The 26,027-nt window shown below is 33.6% G+C and overlaps 3 protein-coding genes across 4 annotated transcripts; 2 read left to right on the forward strand and 1 right to left on the reverse strand.

Annotated features, from left to right (window-relative positions):
* The first annotated feature begins 13,639 nt into the window (after positions 1-13,639).
* Positions 13,640-15,448, forward strand: LOC106322437. The gene is made up of 3 exons (XM_013760446.1): positions 13,640-14,125; positions 14,380-14,588; positions 14,789-15,448. The coding sequence occupies exons 1-3, from the start codon at positions 13,852-13,854 to the stop codon at positions 15,359-15,361; spliced, it is 1,056 nt and encodes a 351-aa protein (XP_013615900.1). The 5' UTR covers positions 13,640-13,851; the 3' UTR covers positions 15,362-15,448.
* Positions 15,449-15,775: 327 nt separating this feature from the next.
* LOC106322641 lies at positions 15,776-17,864 on the forward strand. Of its 2 annotated transcripts, none has more exons than XM_013760724.1 (8): positions 15,776-16,384; positions 16,576-16,635; positions 16,712-16,751; positions 16,812-16,984; positions 17,077-17,115; positions 17,216-17,305; positions 17,448-17,507; positions 17,598-17,864. In XM_013760724.1, exons 1-8 carry the CDS (start codon positions 16,337-16,339, stop codon positions 17,769-17,771), a joined length of 684 nt encoding a protein of 227 aa, XP_013616178.1. In that variant the 5' UTR covers positions 15,776-16,336; the 3' UTR covers positions 17,772-17,864. The 2 variants fall into 2 exon arrangements, with proteins under 2 accessions (XP_013616178.1, XP_013616179.1); XM_013760725.1 differs by having other exon boundaries at positions 16,809-16,984; positions 17,448-17,508; positions 17,611-17,861.
* On the reverse strand, positions 17,848-19,910 carry LOC106322640 (putative amidase C869.01). The gene is made up of 5 exons (XM_013760723.1): positions 19,291-19,910; positions 18,820-19,034; positions 18,524-18,727; positions 18,262-18,439; positions 17,848-18,175 (listed from the first exon to the last, which is right to left on the reverse strand). The coding sequence occupies exons 1-5, from the start codon at positions 19,831-19,833 to the stop codon at positions 17,930-17,932; spliced, it is 1,386 nt and encodes a 461-aa protein (XP_013616177.1). The 5' UTR covers positions 19,834-19,910; the 3' UTR covers positions 17,848-17,929.
* Positions 19,911-26,027: the final 6,117 nt, after the last annotated feature.

Consider the following 26,027-nt stretch of genomic DNA (forward strand, 5'->3'; position numbering starts at 1 on the left):
GCATATAGTATGTAAAAGAAATTGATCACGCATGATCATTGATCTTGGAGTTGTATAAAAGACAATCCAATACAGTCCATATATTTGAAATTCCTTGTGATTATACTAAACCTAAAAGAGGTTAGTAGGCATAGAATAAATCTATGTGGGTGTCCGACCAAAAGCGTTCGGCCCCGGCCCTTCAAACTAAAGATGTCCGACTCTGTCCGTCTAAGGGCGTCTGGCGCTTCTACTAGACGCGTCCAGCTCTTCTACTAGACGCGTCCGACTTTTAAGACTAAAAGGCGTCTAGCCCTTCTTCTTGACGGGCTAGTAGAGACAAAAGATCAACCAGATACAAATGTATTGTAGTCCATAAGCTTGTGAGAGCCGAGATCTATGACCTAATAATATATATTTCAGTATGTGATATAATCTACAACAACAGAGGTCATGAGACACCATCAAGTCTTGGATAAAGGACTACAATGTCCGAGATAGATATGGTACTGCCTAAAGCAAGAAATATCGATGTCCACATGTGAGATACATGAGAGTGTTTGGCCACAGAGCCATAATGAGAGATTATAAAACTCACAGCAATGATCATCGATCTTGAACACTCATGAGACAAGTAATGGACATATATAGACAAGGTCTATGATCTGAACATGGATCGGCCAGATTGAAACATGTTCGAATGGTAACCATAAATTGCCGAAGTAAAGAGTTTGGCAGTAGACGATCACGTCTAGACTATGGACACATGCAAACACGATTTGCAAAGACCCAATAGTGATCACCAAGAACAATATGGTTCACATTGTTTAGTACACATGCTTTACCGGGACACTCGATGTCAAAGGACATGAGAAACGACCTAAGAAGTCGAAGTGGTCTAATTACGGTTCAGTAATGATACTGGCCGATTACTCCCATCCTATACATACAGGAAATATCACGCACCAAGATGCGTAGAATGTAGAACCTACACTGAGGTTCACATCAGGGGGAGTAGTGCGTGTTGTACTCTTTTTCCTTCATCATGGTTTTGTCCCACTGGGTTTTCCTGATAAGGTTTCAATGAGGCAACATGAAGCGTACTACAAATCTTGTATGGTTATGGCATCCAAGGGGGAGTGTTATAAATCATGGAGTGGATTGCCATTAACCAAGACAATAGGAGAAAGCCAGTCGGCCACATCAAGCCCAACCGCGGCGGCAAAGAGGAGAGAGAGTCGGCCAAAGCCTTAGCCGACTTAGGATATAGATAGTTTCTTTTTCCTATGTTTTAGTAGTTTTCCTATTTCCTCTTGGATAAGGATATGTACACTTTCATTTTATCTTTATCTTGTAATCCTTATATAAAGGAACCCCCTTGATCATTAATAACAGAGAAATATTCAGTCTCTAAACTCTCTAATTACAACAGTGTGGAAATTATACCAAATTTGGTGTATTGGTGTCAAAATAATTTTGTCATCTCCAACAATGACACCAAACTTTACACCAAAAGCAATACTCTCTCTGTTTCTAAAAGAGTGTCACTTTACTTTTTTTGTTACAAAAAGAGTGTCATTTAAGAATTTCAATACAACTTTCAGTTTAATATTAATTACAAATGCATTGGTTTTATAAATAATTGCATTTATCTTAAATACTATTGGTTAAATATGTGCAATTAATAAGCACTTAAATGCATTTTAACTACTTTTTTAATCTGTGTGAAAAATATCAAAGTGACATTCTTTATGAAACTGAGGGAGTATTCTATATTATTTGATGCTTTCAATTTCAATTTTTTATATTTTATTATTTGTAATTGATAAATAATTATTTTATCACATTTAGATTATTATTTATTTTTATTATTCGTAAGTGATAAATGATAATAGTCATTTAATAATTTATTTTGAAAATAAAAAAAAATATTAATTTTTAAATTATGTGAAAATAAATTTAAAATACAATAATACAATATACTTATGTTTAATTACAAATTTGATAACAATTGAATTATATTATTAAATGAAACATAATAAAATATATATTTTATAAATACTAAATTTGATATAATACTATTTACATTATACCAAATTAGGTGTCTTTGTGGAAATGGTCTAAGCTTCAAAATTGTAAGGAAATGGAAAGAGAGGAGCAAGTTGGTTGGTGTGTATTTTTTTGCTGCATTACATGTGGAACTGATGCGGCGAACACATTCCTATGCGAACCATTGCAACGAAGCAAACGTGGGTATCACATTCACCCGCAAGTTCATTCTTAGCAAAAATCACAGTCAACGTTCAAACATCTGTTCATTTATAAACTTCAACTCTAGGATGTTTGTTTTATTTCCTATCATAGTTCCAAAAAACAATATCATCGACGCGTACCAAATAGGATTCAAATGTCCAATACCAAAAACATCAACCTAAGCTAAAACATGAATAGCAAAACTAATTTTTATTTTCTGCCGAAAGTTAGCAGGTAAAAAGATTTATAGCTAGCGAATAGAAAACATCATCTTAAAACAATTTTTCATATTTTTTCCTTTCCCCCTTGAATTCATGGTCTAACAATTCACTTAATATAATCTTTATTCTGTGCATGGTGGACGTCATTGATAATTGAGATTTGAGAATAAAATTCATCACCTTTTTAAATTATGTTACGGTTTGAACGGAGAGCTTAATCATACTTTCTCATCTGCCAAAACATGGGAAGTGATACGCCCGCGTGCTCCACCCCAAGAGTTTGCAAACCACATTTGGTTCAGTGGAGCAACGCCCAAGCATGCTTTCCAAATGTGGGTCACAAATCTGAATAGGCTCCCAACCCGTTCTCGCCTTACGGCTTGAGGTATGCAAATTCAATCATCGTGTTGTATCTGTTCTCCACAGCCGAAAACTAGGGACCATCTAATGCTCTCTTGTCCGTATGCTGAGGTCCTTTGGTCTGAATCCCGCCGTAGATTCAGAGACACGGTCCCAGACTTCACCAATTCACCAACTGGCCCGAGCTCGTGTTGTGGACATCTTCGTCTTCCAATGCTGCCCCATCAAACCATTGTATGATGGTAGTTCAAGCACTGTGTTATTGTTGGACCATTTAAACCAATTGTGTTTAATTAAAATATGTGAATAACAAATGATTGGGCTTGTGTGCCTAAGAGCCCACTTATGTGTGGTTAAATGAAACTAACAAAGTCCCACGTCGGGGAGGAAGAGAAGAGGCGAGCAGTATATATATGCACTCACACATACCATGTGTTAAACGGCTCAGAGGTAGAGAGAGCTCTCCACGCGCGCGCCGGCGCCGTTGTACGGCCGGTTTGGTCTTGGTCTTGGTGGAGGGCCTCCGGCCTGATAAAAATATTCATTTTGGACCAAGTTAAGCTCAACGTTTTGCTATTTAATTCGAGAAAAAATGACATGCATTTTTATTTAAAACGACAAGTAGTTTGTTTAGAAAATAAAAATGTCCTGCATTTTATCCTCTCGAATTTTAAACGAGATAAGAGAGTCTTGGGGAATAAGTTTTCGAAACTTAACTTCATGTGATCTCCGCGAGATCTCCGCACACGTGCAGCAACTGTTGCGGGAAGTGGCTCTCGTCCATCTCTTTAAATATCGACTCTCCTCCTTCTTCATTTGTTAACTTTTTCCGTATCAAAAACCAACAGCAAAAATCTCGTAGCGTAAGTCTATAGTTCGAGAGTGTTTCGTAGATTTATAGTTCGATGGGGCGATTCACGAGTGAAGCGTGATCGTTTGCCATAGTTGTATCCTGGGACTCTATATTCGTACAGTACCGTCTCACTAACGGAGCGAATATTTAGAGTTAAGGAAAGAGATTATATCTCGACTCCATGTTTATTTGCGAATACGATTTCTTATCGTTCTTGTATTAGCTTTACAGATCGTCAATTTCCTTAACATGTTATTTTGTTATATCGTTTATCTCAGTCTGGTTATCCGACTTCTCTGAAATTTTAATTTAAACAAAGTTATACTTCTCTGAAATTCTTGAAAAAAATAAAAATAAATAGAATTAATATTTAATTTGTATTATAAGGTACTTGCTGTATATAAAAAATTAATATTTTGAAAATATTCTCCTCTGGAGGCAGATATTTTAAAAATAGTTAAAAAGATAATTACATTCCCAATAAAAATATTTAGAAAAATAAAAACAAATAGATATTAATTTATAATTTAAATAACAAATAAATGTTATTCTTGCAATTGAATAATAAGAATAAAAAGAAAAATACCATGACAAAAAAAATAGCTTTAACAAACTAATATAAATCAAATTTATTGTTATTGCTTAAATAACTAATTTTAATATTATAATTCTAAAATGAATTTAACAATTTATAAAAAAAAATATGCCATGACATATTACATTTACAAAAAAGTATTTATTAATTTTGCTATTTTTATAAAATTATTTTAATATTTTAGTATAACATTATAAATCTCATTATTATATGTTATATAATACTAATTATAAAAATTAACGAATAAGAAAGAAAGATGTACATAAAAAAAATACAAGGAATATTTTTTTTCAAACATTTTTCCATTTATTAATTTCTTTTAGATAATTTTTATAAGATTAATTTGTAATAATTTAAATAATGAATTATATAATTATTCATTAAAGATATTACTAAAAACTTTAGTAAGTCTAATTAAAATTATTTATTAAAACTAATATTACTATGACTAAAATTATTGATAACATGTCAAGTAAGCAAATTTAATTCTCAAATAATAGTATTGATATGTTTAGGGTTACGGTTGGATAATCCCTGGCCCACGTAAGCTTCGTTGGCTTTGATTTTACAGGATTTCATGTGCTATGATTATCCAATCTCTACCCAATACTATCATACTGCTTTTTTTCATTGCTAGGGACCTTTTAAGTACACGGCGCGCTCATGGGACCAATTAGCACAAACAAACCAAGAGTATTGAGTGAAAATGACAATAGCTTTGGAATATATGTGAATAAAATCAGTAGTAATGAGTCAAACTAAGTTGCCACGTTGGATCTGAGAAAACAGCGAAGTGGCTATGGTTCGTCAAGCCTGAACTTTAAGCTTGCTTTATCTTCAGTTGGCTTTTTCCTCGAGACGGTGGAGATATTAATGGTCTCAAGCCACTGCAATGTATGAGTTAATGTAAAGTATGAGAATTTGATTTCATTTTCAGAAGGATAAGGAATAATGCTTCACTTACACGTCCACTTGGTGGAGTCTGGAAGAAAATAGAGTACTCATGGTTTTTGCATTTATGATCTGTCGTCCACTAATTTTATACGCAAATGAAACTCATTAGTCTTTGCTCAATTATGAATCAATTTTCATCCACTGAGGTCAACGTAGAATACCTTGTGAAACAGGATTCTGTATCTTGTATCAAATTGATATGTTCTTACATGCATAAGGAGAGGATGTACTTCTTAATCCAAAATGCTAACTATGCATTTCTTCGATTGGTTTATAGGAACTCTCTACAGCTGTTGTTCAATAAAGAGCATATAAGTCAGAATCATGCCTTCTTGTAACTGAAATCAATTAATAGATTTTTCATAAAATATCTTAATTGTTGGACTAGCCATATAATAGCATATAATCAATTTTATTATACACCAATGTTTTTGAACCCAAACCGGACCGGTGGTGAAACCATGTTAATAGGTTTTTCAGAAAATATCTTAATTGTTGGACTAGCCCATTTTCCATTATTTCTTTTGTCAACTAGCCCATGTTTTTTTTTTGTCAAGTAGCTCATATTTCTGATAGCAAATAATCAATTTTATTATAAACCAGTGTTTTTAACCCAAACCGGACCGATGGTGAAACCATGTTTAATCGCAAACTAAATATATATCCCGATTGGATAGATTTTAAAACCCAACAACTTAAACTGAAAACCCATATCCAACCACACAAAAAAAACCAGAAACCATCAAAATAATGAACCAAATAAAACAGAAGTTGTTTGTAACTCACTGCCAAAAGTCAATTTTATCAACTATTTATAGTCTTTATTTAAACCAATCTAATAGGATTTCTAAAAGGAAGCTACGACTGAAAAACTGTTATGATTTTTATAATGATTATTTTTTCTGAATTTTGTAATTTACAGAATCCATTTTTGGTTTGCAGTCTTTACAGAGTCTGTATAAATTGATGATAAAAAAGGAAAAAAAAAATTGTAACTTACAACCATAAATCTTTGACTCATAAGTCAACACACTGATTTTTGTGTTCACTTTCCATTTAGTTTGCATTGAAATTGTATTTATATATATTGAAAACTTTAATAACTAAACTCAGTCATGTTTAATTGTTTAGAAACGTGAATAAAAACATGTCAATATTTAGTTAGATTAAGCTAATTGAATATGGTTACACCTGGTTAAATTTTTGTTGATCCATGACTCAAATCTTTTTAATGAACTGGAATTGAAAACATTATCAAGAGAAACTGACCCTTATAAATTTATATAATAGTTCATAACAAATTCACACTTTTATATCTTTAGATTATACACAAACAATTCATATAATTAGTAACCATAATGATGAATGCTTAATGAAAATAAAATAATAACATTAGACGCAACGTTGTAGAGGCAATCAAGAGAAATCAAATGTACTAAAAATACACAACAACAAACTAGATTATCTTCCTCGTCATTCAAAATGTTATTTATTTCTCATAAAAACATTTACTACTTATCATACACTTAATCAATATCATTATTAACAAAAAATTCATAAATACTTAAATGCCTTACATAGATTACTATTATACATTCTTTATATTTCTAATTTGGATAAAAGAATAAATAAAATAAATTTCTATATATATGATTCTTTTAATTTGGACTCAAAACCCTAGGTCACATACACATGACATTTACGATACATAATATTCATGGACACGTTTCATATCTCATCTCTCTTTCTAGATATTGACCAATAATGATCCCACATATGACTATTACTAGATATTTTCATTTCATACTATCCACCAAAGCTATATTTCCTCTTACCAAATTCTGATCATTTCCTACCCCAGAGTAAATCAGCTGACCAGACTTGAAAATGTTGTTGTATTCACTTCCTTCTGAAGCTACTATGCTTGTAGCCAAAAACAATCCGGGACGAGTTTCTTTGTAGTTGATACCACTCATCATTCCGAAGTGAATTCCAACCAAAGTCAGCTCGGTCTGGTAGTCAAACTTGTCCCCAACTTTGAAATTGACCCTCTGTCATTGTTTCAAAACCTAATCAAGAAAGTGGACAAAAATTATGGAGAAACAAATGATTTTTTTTTTTCTTAATTTTGGCGATTATCTAGTCTAGCTGCAAAATTGGCCAAAGAAAAAAAAGAACAAGTCATTGAAAAGGTTATTTAATCTCATAATAATAATTACTTGATCATACACTTAATCATTATCTTTATTAACAAAAGGTTCATAAACACTAAAATGCCTTACATAGATTACTATTATTTAAAGAGCCTAAAAGTGTTTATAGATAAAAAAAACCAATGAAAATTCATGAAATTAACTAAACATTCAGACTTGTAGTTCTTGTTGTTGACAAAACCTAAATTTCAATTGACAAGGTTCTGATCATGAGCTTCTTGTCCTTTACGGGAGTTTATTAATCCATCATACTTGAATATGTCAATGTATTCAGTTCCTTCCAAGCCCGTGTTTAGCTTCTTTTTTTCTTTATTGTCAATCCCGCTCATGAGTCTAAAATGAAGACCAATCAAACTAAGCTCAGACTTGTAATTGAACTGGTCACCAACTTCGATTCTCAGAATGTTTCCGATTCTAGTTTCAGAGTTCACACTCATCTTCTCCCTCATGAGAATAGTTCTCACGTCATGGTCAATCCTAGTTGTGAGCCTTGCTTCTTTATCCACTAAGAGGCCGAAATGAGGACCAGCTAGAAAGATTAGCCTTATATTGGACTGGATTCATGATAGTTGATTAGACTAAATCAATATGGATGGGGCTAAAAAAAATGTTTCACTCTCCTCTCTCAAAGAGAATAGTTTTCATGTCATGGTTAATCCTACTTTTCAGCCTTGCTGCTTTATCCACTAAATTCTCTTTGTAGGCAACTTGAAAAGACCAAGAGCCTTGAGGAATTTCTCATGCGAGCTAAGATTCTGTGGCACATAAAAGGAATGACGCCAAGGTGTCTTTGACTCTAAGATCTACACATTTTAACTTTACTACTCACTAACCTCTGGTGAAAATACTGTTGAGATTCTGCCAAAATATAAAGGAGAGTACTTACAATAGTTAGTGATACTAGTAAAATAAGCTGAAAATTTAATTTCCAATAGAAATGTCTTGTTTTCTCTAATTTTGAAAAATCCATTAATTAATATTCATATTTAACGTTACAGTATACTATTTCAGCAACGAAATAATGTTATTAATTTTTTTATATAAAGAATGTCGTTTTTATCTTTGATGAAGAATTTTAAACAAAAATCTAATTTAACCTTATTGTTTTAGTTTACTAATTAGAAGATTTTTAGTGTGTGTGAATAGAAGATAAAATAGATTCTCAAGATCTTTTCTAAAACAATGTATGAAAAAAAAAATCAAGCGAAACTATTTGTGAAAAGAGGGAATATATACTTTTGAATTTGACTTTCCCACTAAACACAAATAGTGCTAATTCATAGCTACATACTTCATAAATTTATATATGTATATCATTTGGGTTTTGAGATTTAACAAGACATAAGAACATGTCCAATGATAATATATTAATGGATATCTAGCAGTAAAAAAATAAAATAAAAAAAATTAGAAGAGAGAGAACTAGTTCGTCTGCAAGAAACTGTCGGGACTTTTCTATTCATATGTCATCACTAAATACATCACGTGCCACTTGTCCTCATCCAATAATTTAGTTATTTGATTTATATTAAAAATTAACTATTTAATTAAAATATTAATATTTTGCACTTAAGAACTTCTATTTTACAAAAACTACCGGTGATGTTAGTGGTGGGCACTTTGCCCGAGATCCGAAGCCGCATCCGAACCCGATCCGAAAAACTCTAACCAAAATCCGAACCGAAGTAGCAAAATATCCGAACGGATATTAAATTAGAAGAGATTGGATATCCGAACCCGAACGGGTAATATCCAAACCCGAATGGATATCCGAAGATAACCGAACATATGTATAATTAACCATATATTTCTAGTTTACATCTCTCATTTTATATAAAATATTTATATTGATACTACACATACTTTAAGTTCATATGATATACATAGAATTACGGAGAAAATGATTCGCTACTCACTTAAAATGTATGTCAAACTTTTTATTTCAAGAATTAACAAAAAGTTACATCCAAAATTTAAAAACAATAACAAAATTAATGTCTTTTTAGTTTCAAAATGTTACGTCCAAATCTATTGACCATTCAATTTATTAAAAATAAAAAATTAGTTAAGTGAAGGTTATATTTTTAAATACAAGAAATTTGAGAAATGAAAATTTAAATTTTTTTTTTCAAAATCTAAATATCCGATCCCGATCCAAAATAACCGAATTCGAACTAAAAATACCCGAACCCGACCCGAAGTACAGAAATACCCGAACGGGTTTTATACCTCTATACCAAAATACCCAAAAATCCAAAATATCAGATCCGAACCCGAACGGATATCCGAACGCCCACCCCTAGGTGATGTTGCTCTAAGGACACTAGAATTAATAAAACACTAATTAATACTCGCAAATAACATTTCAATAAAAAAAAAAAAAACAAGTGACATGTGGAAAATAAAATTTTACTCAAATTCTCAAATAAGAACACATATTTTTTTGAGATATCTCACGTGGCCTAGCGGCAGTACTGAAGGGATTCTCACACATGACTGCCAGAGGTCGCAGGTTCGACTCTCTGTCGGCGGGGTGGTACTGAAACCTCTCCAAAAAAATCCTACGGGGTTTTCCTGGATGCGGGACCCTTCGGGGTGGGGTCAGTCACTATAAACAGTTTACCCACAACAGTTTTAACCGGGGCGTCTAGCTCTGGTGGTAAAGGACTCACAGCTGTGAGCACCGCCACCTGGATTCGATTTCCGGCCACTGCGGATTTAACATTCGGGCCGCAGCGATACAGATTAGTCTGGGAAACTGTGTGTTAATCAAAAAAAAAAGAACACATATTTTTTTTCTCTGACTTTTTCTTAATTTTTCATTTATTTTGATTTTTTTAATCCATGAGAACACTTTCAAATACTACTAATGCTGATGGCATAAGATCGAAGTTTTTGGGTTTCAATGAAACTTTCTTAGATTTCAAATAAAGCATGAGCTGGATCCATAGCATTGTATATTATAATGTAAATCATGTTCATATACAAACTACATAGTGGATAAAAACTAGCTAGTTAATTTTTCTTGATAGAATTATATAATTAAGTGATGTCTTAGACTCTTGAGCAACGTTTTACAGACAGTGATTAGCGACAACAAACAACAAGATTGAGAGAGGGCCAAATATGCGAAGGTGCAACAGAATATGCCACAGATGTTATGTGACGGCTGAGAAATTTGTTGAAGCATAAGTTATATGATCTGGCCAGTGACCAACACAAAAATGAATATTTTACTCTGGATAGCCGTTCTCCTTGTGTCCATGTGGCATTTGGGACATGGGACCTACTAATCTAAATGATTAACTACATCCACTGATTTTTGTGATAATCCTCGTTCGTCGTTCGTCGTTCGTCGTTCGTCGTTCGTCCTTTCTTTGTCATAAACAAAATTTCTGTATTTAGATTTTTTTTTGTAGACTAAAAATGGTGTTTTTTAAAGTGGCTTGTTTAGTTTAAATATTTTTATAATGATTTTTTACCACAATATTTTATAATGCTTTGATCATTATTTTCTTACATATTAAACCCATATATATGAGAAGGGTTGCAGTTGCATAACTACGGTCCACGGATATAAATTGTTTAGTGGGGCCTAGTTGCCAAAAAGGTTAGTAGTGCCTAAATACTAATAGTATAAAAATGGTCATGTGAGACATTTGTAATATCTTCATAAAATGAGGGGAAAATGAAATCGCAATCATGATCTTTTCTAAAGATAACATATTTTACTTATAGGTCTAGTTTGGGTTTTTAATATTATTTTATTTTTTAGTTGCATTGTTAAATGTATTGTTACCACCAAGATCTAGTTTTCTTATGCAGGATTGTTAGCATTTAACCAAGTAGTTTTGGTCTGTGGCAAAAGGGCTCACATCTGCGAAAACGATCTTGAATTAAATTTTCTTTGACCATCAGAATCATTGTAAATGGTAAAAAAACATAGATTTTGCGGATCTTTTGTAATTAGTAACTAGGTCTATAAATTATTTGGGATCACCACCATGATTATCAAAAAAATAATGATTGTTAGCATTTGTTTGGTTTATATGGCATCCAATTAAACAGACGCTATATTTATTTATTTTGTATGTAACTTCATAAATCTAGTCAAGGTTATATTATATATACATGGAACAAGGAAACCGTGAAGGGCTATTACATATTTTAACATATTGACTGGGTAAATGATCTTGTGGACAAAGTTGACCAATTGTATTCTTTTGATGAAATCTTGTAGGTTTTTTATGAATATACATTGTAATCCTAGTGTGATTAGAAAAATCATACGAGTGGTTTGTATTTATCTAGCTTAGAAGCTAGGAATACTCAACCTTGTAAAACTGAATCATTTAAAACTGAACCATTTAAAACTGAACAAAAATCCAAAAATTAAGTTAAATTTAATATATTAAATATACTGAATAAATGTTATTTTAAAATATTTACAGTATTTGTATATCGTCCGGTTTATAAATTGATCAAACCGAATAAACCGTCTAATTAAAATATTATGGTATAATATATGTAAGTTATTTAACACAACGGATCATATATACATAATTTATTTTATTAATATAATCTTGATATTTAAATTACTGATTTGAATAATTTGTTATCTTGTTTTAAGCTAAAATCTGTGTTCATTTTCTTTCGTTTTTATCAAATTAAAAAAATATAAAAAATTGTTGACATATATTTGTGATTATTTTTATTTATTTTAATAATATTATGATATTTCTAATTTTTTTCATTTTATGAAAGCTATCATAATTGATTAATATTTTTTTACTAATTAGTTTTTCTTAGTAATTAAATAAAATAGAAAATACATTTAAAAGCTAGTTTACTTAAGATACATTAACTATTTAGTAAATCCGGTTTCTAATCATATAAACTACAATTCGGTAATTGTTAATATAAATATAGATATGATATGTTTATATAAAATTGAAAAACCCAAAACTAAATATATATATATATATATGTATAAACTGCCAAACCAAAATATATGGTTTTAATATGATAATTATTTTTTATAAACTGAAATATTAAAAAAATTGAAAAAGCATAACCGAAACTACTAAAACTCGAATTGAACACCCATAGTAAAACAAAAAAAAACTTAGAAACCAGCTTCTTATTAATAGTTGTACATATTTATATATAAAATCACACATTACATTTTTCAGAGTTGTTTTGGTATTAATTTGAAACTTGATATAATATCACTTATCTTATTAAAACATAATCCTACCTTTGAACATAATCTTTCTTTTGTAAAATTTAAATTAAATATGCATTTTTATTTTATAGTTAAACCTACCTTAATTATCTATGTTTCCAAACAACACTATAATTATCTATGTTTCCAAACAACACTATAATTAATCTTGTGTCCGAAAATATAAAATATTAGATTTTATTTTTTAATAATTTTAACAATTTTGTTTTAAATTATTTAGATAAATTAACTATTTTTCTCAAAAAAATCAATCAGTAACAAATCAATTAAATTAATGAATTATTTTATTTATATTTCATAAATAATGGTTATAACATTTATTTATTTAAGTAACATAATAATTCAATCATAGCCAATAGCCATTATGTAACATAATATTTAGATTTATGTGTACCTTGACTTGTACCTGGTTCAATAGACTCTTGTTTTTAGTATTTTTTAGAGGTTTTAAATATAGATACATTTTAAAACCTAAATCGAATTATTGGATCACCGAATTAACCGGTTTGAACGCGGATCCGGATCGAATTTAAAAACACTAATTTAAATGAAAAAGAATATTTTTAATACATAAATGCTTATAAATTAACAAAATATTTTTTTATCATAAAATATATCGCACTTGTAAAACTCAGATGAAGATCCAATATGATATTAAAAGAAAAGATAGGTTAGCTGTTTTTACATATTAAAATAAACTCTTCAAATTTGTATACAGCCTGTATCCTTACAATTTTTTTTTAAAAAAAATGACATTTCCATTTGATAGTAATAGCTAAATTGGACTAATTAGTCCAAGTAATTTATATGTTTTCCCAGAAATAAATCTACTAAAGTGGACAACATTGCATTGACCTTAATTCAATGTGGAAACATATAAAACAAAAAGAAGGGGAAAAAATCCACCCTTGATACACCAAACATTTTTTCGATTATATAAAATAAACATAACAACATAAAAGAAAATAAGGAAAAATATCTTACAGTATGTACGGTACGGTCGGATAAATCGAAGTCTTGTAATAAATCCGACCAGATGAGCCGATATTATTATTGTCTTCGCTCCTTCTCTCTCCATTAGATTCTGTGCTTCTCCGATCAGCTAAGATCCGATCCGCGTCGACGAAAACGTTTCAACTCTGATCAGATCCGATTGAAAATCGAGTTGGGTTGGGGCCATGACTCGTCGATGTTCTCACTGCAACCACAACGGCCACAACTCTCGGACATGTCCCAATCGCGGGGTGAAGCTATTTGGCGTTAGACTCACCGAAGGTTCGATCCGGAAAAGTGCTAGTATGGGGAATCTTAGCCACTACACGGGCTCCGGATCGGGCGGGCATGGGTCGGGTTCTCCTGGTGATGTCCCTGACCATGTCGCTGGTGGTGATGGTTACGCTTCTGAGGATTTCGTTGCTGGCTCTTCTTCCTCTAGCCGCGAGAGAAAGAAAGGTATCCATCTATCTGATTCAATTTACCCCGTTGATCCAATTCGTTTTTTTTTTTTTTTTTTAGGTTTTGTGTGTTTGTAGGAACTCCATGGACAGAGGAAGAACACAGGATGTTCTTGTTAGGTTTACAGAAGCTTGGTAAAGGTGATTGGCGTGGCATTTCAAGAAACTATGTGAATACGAGGACACCAACACAAGTTGCTAGCCATGCTCAGAAGTTTTTTTTTTTTTTTTTGAGGTTTTGTGTGTTTGTAGGAACTCCATGGACAGAGGAAGAACACAGGATGTTCTTGTTAGGTTTACAGAAGCTTGGTAAAGGTGATTGGCGTGGCATTTCAAGAAACTATGTGAATACGAGGACACCAACACAAGTTGCTAGCCATGCTCAGAAGTATTTCATTAGACAGTCTAATGTGTCTCGTCGCAAAAGACGTTCTAGTCTCTTTGATATGATTCCTGATGAGGTTAGTCCTTCTTTCGTTACGCCGATATGGTTTAGGTTAGAGATACTGAATCAAAATGGTTCATAAGCTATGGTTTATTTGATTAAATAAGTCGTATGTTGCTTGGGTTGCCTTCTATTGGATTCTCACGGGAACTTGATCTTGAAATGCTATCCTTTTTGTTCTTCTTTGTCTCCTTATGCTGCAATCTATCCTTGCAGGGAGAAGATGTACCGATGGATCAGCAAGAACCGGAAGCAGAGAACACTCCCGTGGAAACGTTGATGCAAAGTTCTGATTCTGTTCATCAGACACTTGCTTTTAGCTCCCGTCAAGCACCATCAATCTTGGAGATCGATGAATGTGAATCTATGGACTCAACAAACTCTACCACCGGTGAACCAAGCTCCATCGCTGCTGCTGCTTCTTCTTCTACGTCCATACTAGAAGAAACCACACAACCGCAACTACAATCATTCCCGATACTATATCCAGCCTACTTCTCACCGTATTACCCGTTTCCATACCCAATATGGCCCGCTGGTTATGTTCCTGAACCAACCAAGAAAGAGGAGACTCATGAGATTCTTAGACCAACTGCGGTGCACTCTAAAGCTCCGATCAATGTCGACGAGCTTCTTGGTATGTCTAAGCTTAGCCTTGGAGAGTCCAAGAAGAAGAATGGAGAATCGGATCAGTCTCTTTCACTGAAGCTAGGTACGAGACAGTCGGCGTTTCAGCCGAATCCTAGTTCTGATTGTTCAGACATCACCAACGTGGTACATGCGGTCTAAGGATTCGCAAAAGTGACTGTTGCATGCAGATAATCTCTGTCTTGTTTAACTGAGTAGGGTCTTTTTGTTCAGCTAGCGTGAAAAAAAGAAAGAAAAATAAGTGAAAAGGAGGAAAAAAAACAAATTATTATTTTTCTTAAATTTATCTATGCATTTGTATGCTTTTAGTTTGCCTTTAGGATGGGTTAAAACTTAATTCTCGTTTTTTTGTTTACTAGTATTGTTGCTAGGAGCTGAAAATAGAATTGGTTAGTTTGAATAAAATAAAAAGGATTGTTGTTTATCCTCTGATCAAACTAACCGGATTGGAAATGGATTAAACCGGAAACCATCATTGGTGATACAACATTAGACTGAGTAAAATTATCAGAACAATCTTCATTTTTACAAAGTCCTAGAGCATTGTGTCAAACTTCTTTGGCGGCCCATGACACTGAACCAATTGCTTTTTCACTAGAGCTGGATCAGCCCCATAGAAAACGTAATGAGCTCTTCAAGCTACGCGGTGCTAGGAAGTAGGAACCAATTCGCAAGCAGTGTGAAGCACAAAGGAGACTGGATGACCCGTCCCGTGTCATAAGACGAGGTTGCATGGATGCCTAAACTGCTAATCAATGACTCTATCTGACTCGATGAGCGTGTAACCTTCGGGTCATAGCCTGGTCATAGGGTCCAAAAAGTTTACAGTGCTTTTGTTTCTCTATTCCGTGTTTGTTGCACTCTCAAAAGGATTGTCACTCACTAGGATGCTTAATGGACCCTAGTGATGAGGGGAGATGTGGCTTTGCTTGTCACAACCAATGAAACTTTGCCGCGTCATGTGTCGTCCGCCAGTAAGATCCATTTATTTTCATTCCGTCAGCTGATTCGCCGTACTCTGTGAATTTTCGAATTTCTAGTTCGTCTACGATCCAATCGTGTGGGGGTGCTCTCAAGAATCGTTAAACCTCGTCAGAGGTTTTGCTTCACAACACGATGCCTGCACCGTTCTTCTCAACTCCATTCCAGCCATATGTCTACCAGGTTACTTTCCAAGAGACATTTGTAATCTATTTGTTGATCTGATAATAACATTTGAGCTTCATTGTAAGTATGAATTTCATGTTAATTTGTTGTCGCTTCCTTCAATTTAGTTTAGGTGTGAACGCATGACCCGGCCAGTTAGTATTCATGTGATTATGTCATTTGATAACAATGTTACGTCTGTAATGCAGAGTCAACAAGATACAGTCACACCTTTCCAGATTTTGGGTGGTGAAGCTCAAGTTGTTCAGGTAAACAAATTCTTCTTTTCATTTTGAGATGTCATATATCCTCCTTTTAACTCTTCTAGCAATTAATTGTTGGCAGATAATGTTAAAGTCAGAGGAGAGAGTCATTGCTAAGCCAGGTACTGAAAGACCGGTTTTAATCGATTCATTGTTGTTACTAATTTGATACGGTGCAGTAGGTTCCATGTGTTACATGTCTGGGTCTGTTGAGATGGAGAATACATATAAACAACAAGTTGGAGGCTTACAGTGGATTTTCGGTAAGAGTGTAACCAGCGTTGTTCTTCGGAATACTGCCCCAAACGATGGATTTGTGGGTGTTGCTGCACATTATTTCGCTAGGATTCTACCGGTTAGTGGACTAGTACTCTTCCTTATCACCTTTAAATGTACCGCCTGATCTAAATTTTTTTTATGATCTTTGTTTATTTTGTTAATATGTAGATCGATTTAGCTATGTTTGGAGGTGAGATCTTATGCCAGGTAGAGCCTCTGTTCCTAAATGTAGACGCTTTACTCTCAGCTTCTTCCACATTTAGATCAAGGTTTTGCATAAGAACCTTGTCTTTCTTTGTTGTTGTAGCCAGATGCATTCCTTTGTTCCGTCAGTGATGTGAAGGTTGTCAACTCTTTTGACCCGAGGGCAAGAAACATCGTTGCTGCTGGTGCTGAGGTAAGAAACAAAACATTGCACTGACATTTAATAGATATATGTGTCTTTACGGATTTCCTTTTCAGAAAGACTTGCACTAGTATTCTTACCAACCCTACAAATCCTTGTATGTATTTCACTCACATTAAGATTGTTGTTGTAGGTATTTCTGAGACAACGCCTATCTGGACAGGGTCTTGCTTTTATCCTCGCAGGTGGCTCAGGTGAGGTTTTATCTCAACCACAATGCTTGTTCGTAGTTGTCGCCTCATCCCCCATTAAAAACTGACATTGCTATATCCCAAACATGTTCGTTGTACAAAAAGTTCTGGAGGTAGGAGAAGTTCTCACCATTGACGTGTCTTGCATCGCTGCTCTCACTCCTTCAGTCGATGTCCAAATCAAATACAACACTCCTCTCAGACGAGCAGTATTCGGGGTATTACATTTACATTACACTCTCCCTTACATACGAAACTTTGTTTAAAAGAAGAGAAGAAGATTCAGGTTTTTTTTGTTTTGTTCCTTCCCTCATATATCTGACTTTCTCTGTACCATTCCAAAGGGTGATAAACATGTAACCATACCTCACTATGGACATTCCAAAGATTCACTTCTTTTCTCTGTACCATTCCAAAGATTCAGTTATTTGTTTTGTCTATCATATCCTGCAGGGACAGTGATTCCTGGATACCCTCCAACGGCGAGGACAGAGCTCAACATGTAACCATATGTCACTATCGCATCTAACTTGTTCTCTTTCATTAGCTTTTCTATTCCGTTCCTCGAAAATTCTTCCATTGTACGCAACGCTTCTTTTTCTTTATCACCCATTCCATTGGTTGCTTCTGCTTCAAGGAAGACCTCTTGTCCCCATTCTTTCACCTTTTCCTGTCATTTTTGGGGTAAAACTATTGACTTACATTCCGTTGAGACACCAAAAAAATTGGTGAATTCAGTCTTAACGCTTATGGTACCTTTTTAGCAAATTTTTTGTTGAAGGCAATAACGTCTGCTAAGGATCGGACTGGCGATTTCACAAGCGCTTTAAGATATGCGTTAAGAGAGATTTTGAACTCAGCCAAAAGTGCTGTCATTTCACCGCTATCTGAGTATGGTATCGTTAAATTTTCAATGACGATGGCTCCTTCTTGTCTACGTCCAAGAACAACAGAGCTATATGAGTTCTCGGTTGGTTTAATATGATAAAATAAATTCAAAACTTATAACGAATGTTACCTTAGTGTTTTGATGTCATGATCAAGAAGAGAACCAAACACAACGCCTAATCTCTTACCCTTGAGGCCATTAGCTCTCAAAAACTGCTTGTAACCGCCTTTGGGTATGTACTTAGAAGCGGTCCTCGTGGCCTCGTCCAATGGATCATAACCCACAATAGCATCAAGGACATGAACAGAATCTGAAACTCTCCTGCATATTGGCCTAAAATTGCAAAAAGACAAAAATATAGAAACTTGCAAAAAAATGGTAGAAAATCAAAAAGAAAGGGGGTGGGTGCTCTTAGTCTCACTCACCCAACACTATCCTGTCTCAAGGAGATAGGGACCACCCCGGCTCTGCTTGTGAGCCCGACACTTGGTTTAATCCCGACCACCGAGTTTTGACTGGATGGAGCAAGAATGGAACCATCAGTTTCAGTCCCTAGTGATACGGCCACAAGATTGGCTGCTACAGAAATAGCTGATCCACTACTTGACCCCAATGGATCTGCTGATAAAACATATGGATTCTGCAACATTTCAAGATTTGCTGAATTAATTTTTGTCGTCAACAATTTAACATGGCCGGATCTGAGTACATACAAGTGAAACATTAGTTTTGGCCAGCCAAAATTTTTGAAGGTTTTTTACATAGATATAATAAGCCTCCAAATTTTGAAAAAATATATATATTTTTATTAGATTTCTTAAAAAATGTTTCAAATTCCCGAAATCTCAGATCCTACCTCTATAGAGCAATGAGTGTGATGGAAAGAAGAAGCTGACCTTTCCTTGGAGGCCACGTGCGCTCCAACCATTTGGGATGGAAGATCGGAAGTTAGCCCATTCGCTTAAACTGGCTTTGCCCAAGATAACAGCACCAGATCTTCGGAGTCTCTTGACAACACCCGCGTCTCGAGGGACGACAGAACCAAGCAAAGCAAAGGAACCAGCCGTTGTGTTAAGCTTGTCTTTCGTGGATATGTTGTCCTTGAGCAGAACCGGAATACCGTGCAACATGGGAAGCTTAGTGACGCCTTTGAGCTGGCGTTCTTTGTCTGCCATCTCTGCATCGACTAACGCATCTGGGTTCGTCTCGATGACGGCGTGGAGCGTGGGGTTGAGTTTGGAGATTGCTTTGAGATAGTACTCAACGAGCTGTTTTGATGTCAGTCTCTTCTCCTTGAAAGCAACTCTGATGTCATCAACAGTGGCTTCTTGAATCGAGAATGTTGAGGTGGGCTTATTGAGAGAGTGGGGCTGAGCTTGAGTGATAAGAAGATGAAGAAGAAGAAAAGATGATGACAAGATGAAACGCAGAGCAACCATGGCTAAAGAGAGAGAGAGAGAGAGAGATAAAGGGTCAACGCTAGTCGCCAATGGTCTCTTTCTGACAGATCCATGTTTGATTAGTGTCACAAATAAATAAACCTTTTTTTCTTTTCTTTTTCTTTTTCGAAGACAGAACACGTGAAACAGAAGACGAAAATCAATTAGTTTAAATGAATGTCTTTTGGTAAAGTAAAACTTTAAAGAGATAATAATCATTAAGTGATTCTCCCGTCTGGAACTAAATTAGTTGTTCAAGTTTGATAATATTGCATAGAACTCATACCTTCGTACTTTTTTTTTTCTTTTTTTAGAAAAAACTATAGCTATGGTGAGCTGTTATTCCCATCAGGGAATTTAGATGTAAGTGATTAGTCTAGCGAACTCAGTTAGATTTTGATGGCTTCTTTCACATTTTCCCTGTTGTAATTGTTGGAATTCATACCGGTTTATAACGATTTATAAATCAACCTATGAATTTAGTTTGCCTAGATCTCATGCAAATACTTAAATGAATCTAGATCTTATGGTTCTGAATATACCTGGTTATTCGCAGCGGAAAGATGAATATATCAAATCGAGAGTTCTTTAGCACTCCAAATGTCGTGTCTCTACCGGTATCCACACGCACACAAACTAGATCGAAACGGGATGCTAGTGCCGCAGAATTCAAATCTCGCAAGTGACGTAAACCTTTTGAGTCACTTTGTATTTAGGGTTCGTCGTAACCAATTGGTTTCACCATAATCATTATTTATACCTAATGATGCACGTAACCTAGTGTTCAATGGGCTAAGCTCATATCAGAAGAAACAACAATTATTCTTCCACTTAATTAGTGTACGTGTGTTATATCATATATAACACTTAGTATAAATAATATTATTCCTTGATATTGCATATATATGGAATTTGATATATTTCATATAACAAATACATATAACAAATATCGTATAACCCTGATTGTTTTTGATCTAGTTTGTTTAGGTGTGTGACCCTGTAGGATCATATAAAATTAGTAATGAATTCTTAATCCATAAATTATAAGCGGTTTCTATCAAGACATTATAACCACCTAATTTTATACGATTATCGAACTTCGATGTTACGACTTTCACAAGAGTAAGTACAAATGATTTTAGGACATTCCCAACAATCTCCCACTTGTAATAGAATCATCTATTCTCATAATCCTTTTGTCTCTATATCTCGATCTCAGCATAAGGCAAGAACTAGTGTCATCCTTATTTAGCTAGATCATGTTTATCGAACTTTGATTTATACTGATAAAAACAAACGACTGACATTCACCTCGTTTGAGCACGTCCATGCATTTCTCAGTATCAAATCTTCGATGGGCCCAAATATATTTATCTCCCGTTATATGGGAGGGACAAATCCCATCTTGTTTCATCACTGTTCTTTACAAACTTCTTAGATCACCTAATCAATGCCTTTATAATCACCAGTTACGGCTGATGTTTGACAAGGTCAAAGTGAACTAATCCACAAGTGATGAATCATGATGACTCGGGTCTAAGGACTATACTCAATAGTCGTAATGAGAAACTCTTATGACACTCATATAACAATCTTGTCGAGTTCTCATAGCGGATCAGTCCGATCATGTGTTCTCTAACACATATCCATGTGATTGACTTCAATACCACATATTGAATGACTCCATGAAACTTAGTCATCAATCACCTCACATACTAGTCATTCATGGTTATTAATGTCCCACGTTAAAAACCTTGACTAGGGACCTCAGTAATTTATAGCATCTTTCACTTATAGGGTGTCATGATCAAGTCACGTACTTGATGACCTATAAGAATGTTATAAATTATTTTGGGACATTTATTTAATCATCCAATAATCAAATAAATCTGAAACAATTTCATTAATTTGAAAACATAACCAATGTATGTTAATATGAACATCATATCATAAACATAAAGTATCCCACTAAAATCAAGATCACATCTTAATATACTTAATACCCATGGCTGCAGTATGAGTCTCATACTTAGGCCATGGAAGAGGCTTGGTCAATGAATCAACAACATTCGCATCCATTGAAACTATGCTATAGTGCTTTGTTTGGAACTCTTCCAACCCACCATTATCTATTACGACGATTTAACCAACTTGTGATCGAAAAATCATCTTTCTCAGTCTGAAAATTAGCATTTGTGTAACCACTTACAACAAGCTCATCAATTTCTCCATAGACCAAGAATTTATCTTTAGTATTTCTCAAATACTTGAGGATATTCTTGACTATTGTCCAGTGACTTTCACATGGATCACATTGGTATCGACTCGTCATGCTCAAAACATATGCAACATCTAGACGAGTACAGATCATAGTATTTAATAGTATTTAAAATGTTATATTCTTAATTCATTAACGGTATTAGTGTAATCAATCATTAAGAGAGTTAACGCGAGAACGACACATAGGAAACTGACTTCTCAAATAATATTATAGAGATTGTTTTATGTCTTACTCTTTTATAATAGAAAATATTATTTTCAAGATAGCAACAAATATATATATATATATATATATATATAAGAATCATCTTATTTTTTTATTTTGATAATTTATCATATTAGTTTATAATCAATTTGGTAATATAAAAATAATATTTTTTTTATATTGATAATATATCATATTAATTTATAATCAATTTGGTAATATAAAAATATAATCTAATATTATTAATATAAAATTTGTTTTAATTATATAATAAGTCAAATATCTAAAATCATGTTTATTATTGTGATTAACTTTTAAAAGCACTTATATATTACAAATATTTTTGAAAATATTTTATACAAATATTTTTGATTAATTCATATTTAATTATATTTTTTTATATCTTAATGTTTTATAATAAAAAAAATTCCAGATAACAACAATATATCTATATAAGCAATTAGGTAATATAAAATACAATCTAATATTATTAATATAATATTTGCTTTAATTATTTAATAAGTCAAATACCTAAAATCATGGAAAATATGACGCACAAGCAAATTCAGTTCTCAAATAATAGTATAGATTATTTTTCCGGATGTTTATTTATTTATTATAAAAAAATAGTTTTTAAGCAGTTATTCTATCTCTACTTTGTTTTAGTTGTCCAAACAAAAATATCTACTTTGTTCATGCAAAACATTTGGAATAAACATGATCCAACTGTAAATTTCTTTGGATAAAGATAATGTTGAGAGCGCACCTATACTATTAAAACATGATCATTTCTGTATTTTTTCTTTTAATAAAAAAACTTAATTTTACCTAAAATGTCCATATTTCTCCAAATGAGTTTTGATTCACATTAAACATATTTAGTCTTTTGATTTTGGGCATTAACTACAAATGCAGTTCTGATTCTTTAGCTAAGTCTGCCAAAATCATTTCATAGGGAGCTTTGTTACATTGGTTGTTCTATTACGATCTGGTTATCCAGACCACCTTAAGTTGAATAATAGAATAGATGTTCGATGTAAGAAAAAACTAGAAATGCAGTTCAAACAAGCCATGGTTCTTGGGTCATACTAATCAAGACACAAATTAGTAACCCATTTTTTGTTAGGATCCAATTTTTTTGGGTTTACAGTTCTGGTTCCGTTGTGGATTTATTTTTCTGTTCAGTATCGCTCTTTAGATTTTTAGATAAATTTAAATATTTCAGACAAAAATATTCGGATGATTCAGTTTTATCAGGAAATTCAGTTTTATCAGGAAATTCAAATAAATTTAAATACTTCGGATACAAAGTAATAGGGTAGTCCAGTTTTTTGGATAGTTCGGTTTATAAGTAATAGTTTTAGAATATTTAATCATTTTGAAGATAAATTTCTCTATAAACTGTATTTTTTATATTCTTTTTTTTTATGATTCTGGTATCCGGAGCCTCGAGAGGATCCGACAAGCGCCAATGAGCGTCCACTGGAGCTTAGCCGGGGAGCCCGCCGAGGCATCCAGGAGGGCTGGTGATCACCCCATGTAAATATCACCAGTGGTCACACGTTAGCAGGCTTCTTCGTATTGGACCCGAAGGTCCCTCAAGATAATCACTTCCCAGCGGCACTCGAACCCATGACTTCCCTGGTTGAGTTTAACCACTGGACCACTAACACGTGGTTCCGGTGCCCATTAGTTCTTGTTTGGTTTTGATTTTTGTTTCGGTTTTTCTATTCTAGAGATATAGGAACCTTTCATATATTTGTGAACATTGATTCTATTTTGGTTTCGTTTTCTAGATCCCGTTTCAATTTAGTTGGTTTTCGATTTATATGTTGAAGCTTAAATATGTTTGTACAATTTTTCTTATATTTGATAAATAATTGATTTATAGACATAATTTTAATGGCATTTTATAAATAAAATATTAAGACTGTTATCATATTAAAACCATTGCAAATATCCATTTTAATGATTATAGAATATTATAAGTATTTCGATGTTTATATTTTATTTGATTTCACTGATAATATATATATATATATATATATATATATATATTAATGTGTAAATATATATTTAATAAATAATGAGAATTCGCAGGGATATTTTTAATATTTTTATGACTAAATCAGAGCTAGTTGAGATAAAGGCTTGCATGACCATGAAGACGATAACACTTATATGTAACATGACCAAGCTGACCACAATGAGTGCAGAGGGGTATAGTTTTGTGACGTGGTAACCGAGCTTTCAAGGGGGCAACATCATGTCTGAAGTACTGGTTACAAACTCACAAAAAGGTTTATCGTAGAATCATTTTTTTCACATGCACAAATGTTAATTGCAACTACTACTATTGTGCCAAATGGAAAAAAAAACTTTCATTCAAAAGCTTCTCTCTCCAGGATACTTGCCATCACAGCCTTGAAGCCATATTCACATAGCTATCCCTCGTCTTCTTGGTGCAAGCCTTGATCTCAGCATCTCGTCTTGCTAGAAGTTTCGGCCACATCACATAAGATTAAAAAAAACTCAAGCAGATCTTCTGCCTCCTGTGCAAAAAGGCAGAATACTAAGGTTATCTAAGTCTTCTCCTAATCATACTAAGTGTTCTTCAGCAAAAGACAAAAGTGAAGAACAATAATTGATGCTGAAAGAAATTATATTCTATAGAGAGGAACAATTATTGATGCTCAACGCTAGCATTTCTAACAGTTTGTAGAATAGAGCCTAAACATACAACAAAAGAGATTGTCCAACCGGTTTTAAGCGGCTCAAAGATCCAACCTTATTGGAAAGACTGAAGAAGAGTATCGCAACCAAGATATAAATAAGAAATGTTTATCTATACACATGAGAAACTCATTCAAAATATCTCATTTAAGCTATTGGCGTGGATTTTATTATTTCTTTAGTTTACATTCCTTTTAGTTTCTTATACAAATAGTAGTTTATAAACTATTATGTTCAATTTAAATTCTTCGCAAACAAACATCAAAGGGGAAACCATAAATATTACCCTTAAGTTTCTCCAAAAAGGGTTGCTAATTCAATCATATCTACACTATGTTTGGGTGATTAAAGTTGTGTCGTGGGTAGTGTGGATTCAATCAAAGAAAGGAATGACACAAAATTTGTTTGGTATTAATACTTATTAACCTTCTAGTTAGAAGTATACACTACAAGAAAACAGCGGTATTCTGACGGACATTCCGACGGAAAATGAAATCTTGGGAATATACCGAGGAATTTCCTCGGAAAATGGATGCGATTGCTGATTTTGTAAAAGGTATTCTACCTGAGGATAATGTAGCTCTTGGTTCATACTACGAGGTTCAGAAACTCGTAGCTGGTCTTGGTTTATCGTATCAGGTAATAGATGTATGCAGTGACAACTGCATGATTTATTGGAGGGCGGATGAACAGCGGGTTACATGCAAATTTTGTGGAAAGCCTCGTTATAAAGATACGAGTGGAAGAGTTCCAGTGCCATATAAAAGGATGTGGTAATTACCTTTGACGGAAAGGTTGCAGAGGTTGTATCTGTCTGAACGCACAGCGCAACCAATGAGATGACATGCGGCAACAGATGGTGAGATCAGACATCCTTCAGATGCAAAACCATGGAAGCATTTCCAATCAAAGTATCCCGACTTTGCGTATGAGAGAAGAAATGTCTACCTTGGATTATGTACTGATGGTTTCAGTC

Source organism: Brassica oleracea, chromosome C2 (genome assembly GCF_000695525.1).
Source record: "Brassica oleracea var. oleracea cultivar TO1000 chromosome C2, BOL, whole genome shotgun sequence".
NCBI classification, from domain to species: Eukaryota; Viridiplantae; Streptophyta; class Magnoliopsida; order Brassicales; family Brassicaceae; genus Brassica; species Brassica oleracea.